The sequence below is a fragment of the Lactuca sativa genome, chromosome 9, assembly GCF_002870075.4.
Source record: "Lactuca sativa cultivar Salinas chromosome 9, Lsat_Salinas_v11, whole genome shotgun sequence".
NCBI lineage: Eukaryota > Viridiplantae > Streptophyta > Magnoliopsida > Asterales > Asteraceae > Lactuca > Lactuca sativa.
This window is the reverse complement of record NC_056631.2, coordinates 109,010,001-109,014,153: the sequence shown is the minus strand read 5'-3', so window position 1 is coordinate 109,014,153 and position 4,153 is coordinate 109,010,001. Positions and strand designations below refer to the sequence as shown.

The 4,153-nt window shown below is 33.7% G+C and overlaps 1 protein-coding gene across 1 annotated transcript; it reads left to right on the top strand.

Moving 5' to 3' along the window:
• Positions 1–1,148: 1,148 nt before the first annotated feature.
• On the top strand, positions 1,149–2,294 carry LOC128129078 (F-box protein At2g27310-like). Its single transcript, XM_052767773.1, has one exon. The coding sequence runs from the start codon at positions 1,149–1,151 to the stop codon at positions 2,292–2,294; it is 1,146 nt and encodes a 381-aa protein (XP_052623733.1).
• Positions 2,295–4,153: the final 1,859 nt, after the last annotated feature.

The following is a 4,153-nucleotide window of genomic DNA, read 5'->3' as shown; positions in this document are numbered from 1 at the left end:
ATAACTCTATATAAATGATTATATTGTTACCTTTAAAATCAAAAAACAATGTTTACTGTTTTAAATAATTATAATGACAAAAATTAAAACATTAAGAAAATAAATTTTAAAAATTAATTAACAATAACAACAACTATAAATAACATTAAACCATATATTATATTTAATTTTATTGATGTGTAACTTGCGGGTAGAAGTCATTCAAACGGTTAAGATTATGCAGTTATAATAAATATATATATTATCATATAATTCAAAATAATCAATATAGTATATCAATTTAGTATACGAATTATTATATCAAAAAAACATATATTTGTAAAGACTTCAACTATATAGGTGTTTCTGCACAACGCGCGGGCATTCGCCTATTATATGAAGGTAATAAGGAGGGGTAAAACCCCAACTTGTTACAATATACTAGCTTGGAAGCACACTTAATTGGACGACATCTGAAGAGACACAAATGCCAACCAAAACCAAAAGATCAAAAGTTGCGATTACACACCCACATCTAATTTTTAACCGGAGCCAACCAAAGAGTCACCCCATTTGAACGCCACTTGACACTTCTGAAAATAAACTCATCCCATATGCGATCATTCCAAAATCAAACGCAATGACACATTTCACATGGCCTAAATATCTTCTTTTTCTTACAGATACATCAGAACAAAAAAACAAAAGTGGGTTTGATAATATATTTGAACCTAACTGGGAAGTAAGTGTTAAAAGTGGGTTTGAATTCTACCTTGGATTCGCCCCACATTGTACATTACTTAGTTATATTGCTTACGATAACAAATATATTATTATATTTTATAATCAGAAACAACTACAAAAGTGACAGCCAAATACCGAGATAAACACCATAACAATGAATCTAGAATCCAAATATAATTAACCTGACACGTTTATTTCATTCAAAATAACTGTAGGAGAAGCAGCCAGCTTCTCATCTTGCCACGTAAATCATGGCATCTAGAAGCTTGCACCATGAACTCACATACACTGTTTTCGTCAAAAAATCAACTAAGAATATTAAACGTAGACTGGGCCACTTTCCACTGGTTTCAAATACACCCTAAATTTACAGCGCTTCTTATCCATACCCAAAACAAAACCCAAAATTACCACTTCTGTTTAACATGGCAACAACATTTTCCGATGTCCACCCCTCCATCATTCAGACCCACATTTTACCACGTCTCGACGGTCTATCTCTCTCCTCCACCGCAGCCGCATCATCATACTTTCAACACCTCTGCACCGATGAAAATCTCTGGTCTCATATTTGCAAATCAACCTGGCCCTCAATTGCCGACGACCCACGTCTCCATGATATCATCTCCACTTTCTCCGCCGGTCACCGCTCTTTTTTCCAAGACTCCTTCCCGGCCCTAGTCACCGACGTCAACCACCACAACCATCTTCATGATCTTAACTGTTCATCTCATCGTTGGTCATCTCAACTCATATCAGCCGTCGACATTCGTTACCAAAATGATACTATTTACTCCAAAGTTGAATTTACAGACACAACGGATGAGTTTATGTCGTCGGTATTACGGATTAAACTAAACCATGACATTGAATCCAAACATGCACATGGAATCTTGCGATCAATCAACGTGAATGTTGACGAGTTTGCAGGGGCAGATGAAGCAACAGTTTCGCATTTGGAAGAATCCCTGAGTTTAAACTGGATCATAATCGACCCAACCCAAAAACGGGCAGGAAATATATCGAGTATCAAACCGATTGGTGTAAGGCAAGGCTGGATGACTAACCAGACATATCTCGTATACGCCATTGTTTTACCGGGGTGTGATCCGAATAAGATGGTACAATGTAGAATACAGGTGGTACTCGCGGTGGCTGCCGGAGGCGTGGGACTGCATGTGAAAGAGGTGATGCTGGAGCTAATGGACTTGGATTTTTGCCGCTTAAAGGGTAGGGACTTTTTGGTAATTATACAAGGAGCACTTTCCGAAGAAAATAATGTGAGGAGGAAAATGGTTGATGCTGAGGAGAGCCGACGTCTTTACCAAGTGTTCAAGAGGATCTCCATCAACTCTCATTCCGACATGCAAAGTACTAAAATACAAAGTAATGTACACGAATTGCACAGTAATATCGGTACTCTATGCCGTTGTCTTTTACAAAGATTGTTTCATTTGATGAAAGTTCGAATACAATGCATCGTTATTCGTCTTAAAGTATTTGAATTTGTTAGTTGTGTAATTTTCGTAGTTATTCTTTTGTGGTTGATAGATTTATTTCCGGTAGATTAATTGTCAAAATTGTTCTCTTAAAAAGATTATTTCATTTGTTGAAAGTTCAAATACAATGCATCGATTCGTCTTAAAACATTTGAATTTGTTATTTGTGTAATTTTCGTAGTTATTCTTTTGTGGTTGATGGATTTATTTCTAATAGTTTAAATGTCAAAATTGTTATAAAATATAATCAAATAACAAGATAAGTTATAGAGTAAAGAAAGACATGAGAGTAGAGAGAATTTTTATTCCAATACTTGTGATGAAATCATCAAATTTTACAATACATAATATTCACTATTTATACTAGACAAAGAAGATGAAATGTGATGTATGATATGAATGCTCATTATAGTGGTGCATAACTACATTCATAAAACACATAATAATGTTTGCTATAATGTTCACTAATTATGGAGAGTAATGGGGGAATATGGAGAATCCAATAGTCATTCACTAAATAATAATTCATAACACTCCCCCTTGAATGACGATGGTATCATGCCTCGTTAAAACCTTAATCGGTAAAACCTCATGGGAAAAACCCTTTATTAAGGAAAAAGAGTACATGATTAATAATAGATATTGGAAACAATTGTCTCGTTAAAAACTTTGCTAAGAAAACCCAGTGGAAAAAACATAGCTAATGAAAAGAGTACAATATGTTTCCAACTTCCCCTGATTAGCACACCACTTGATTCTCTTGAAGCACCGCATAACAATGTTTTGTACCATCTTTTCAATTTCGATGTAGGAAGTGCTTTAGTAAACCAATCAGGAAAGTTGTTACTGGATTGAATTTTCTAGATGTTGATGTCACTCTTTTTGAAGATCAAGAGTGAAAAAAAAAATTTGGTGATATATGCTTGGTTCTGTCTCCTTTTATAAATCCTTCCTTGAATGGAGCTATACAAGTTGTATTATCTTCATATAGTATGGTTGGAACATCCCTGTTAGAAGTTAGACCACAATTCTTGCAAATATGTTGAGTTGAAATTCTTAACCAAATACATTCATGACTTGCCTTATAAATTGCTATAATCTCTGCATGGTTAGAATAAGCAGCAATTAAAGTTTGTTTAACAAAATGACAAGAATTTACGTTACCTCCACAAGTAAATAAATAACCTTTTTGTGTGGAACAGATAAATATCCAGCATATGCATAACAAATTAACTTCGCATTTTAAGAATTTGATTAGTATAAATTCATATCCATTGTACCTCGAAGATATCAAAGAATGTGTTTGACTTTATTGCAGTATCTTCTTGTTGGACAACAACTATATATTGCTAATGAGTTTACGACAAAATATTTATCAAGTCTTGTATTAATAGTAAGATATATTAGTGCACCAATAGCACTAAGATATAGTTCTTTTGGAACAAGAAGTTTTTCATATTTTTTATGATGCTGAAATTGATCCTTTTTGGCATCTAAGTGCCTTACCACCTTCGGGTTACTCATGGATGTGAGTTATTCATATAAAACCTTTTCAGCACCTTTTCTAGATATTAATGTACAAAAACTCCATTTTTTGTGTGCTTAATTTGAAGACCCAAATAGAATTTCATCTTACCAAGATCATTCATTTCAAAAATTTCTTTCAAACAGGAAGTGACCTTTTCCAATTCTCTAGGAGTTCCAATTATGTTCAAATCATCTACAATAGCATCAATTATGATAAACTCTTATCTGCATCTTTTTATGAATACACATGGGCTTAATGGATCATTTTTATAGCACTTTTTCAACCGAAATGTACTAAAACAGTTGAAGCACATACGGCCAAATTGTTTCAATCTATATAAAGATTTATTTAATTTTACTAAATATACTTCACGAGAATTAAAAGTTTGTGCTTCTAGCACCTT

Bases quoted from the DNA above. Each gene is read 5' to 3' on its own strand.
- LOC128129078 (XM_052767773.1), top strand. From the start codon at position 1,149: ATGGCAACAACATTTTCCGATGTCCACCCCTCCATCATTCAGACCCAC.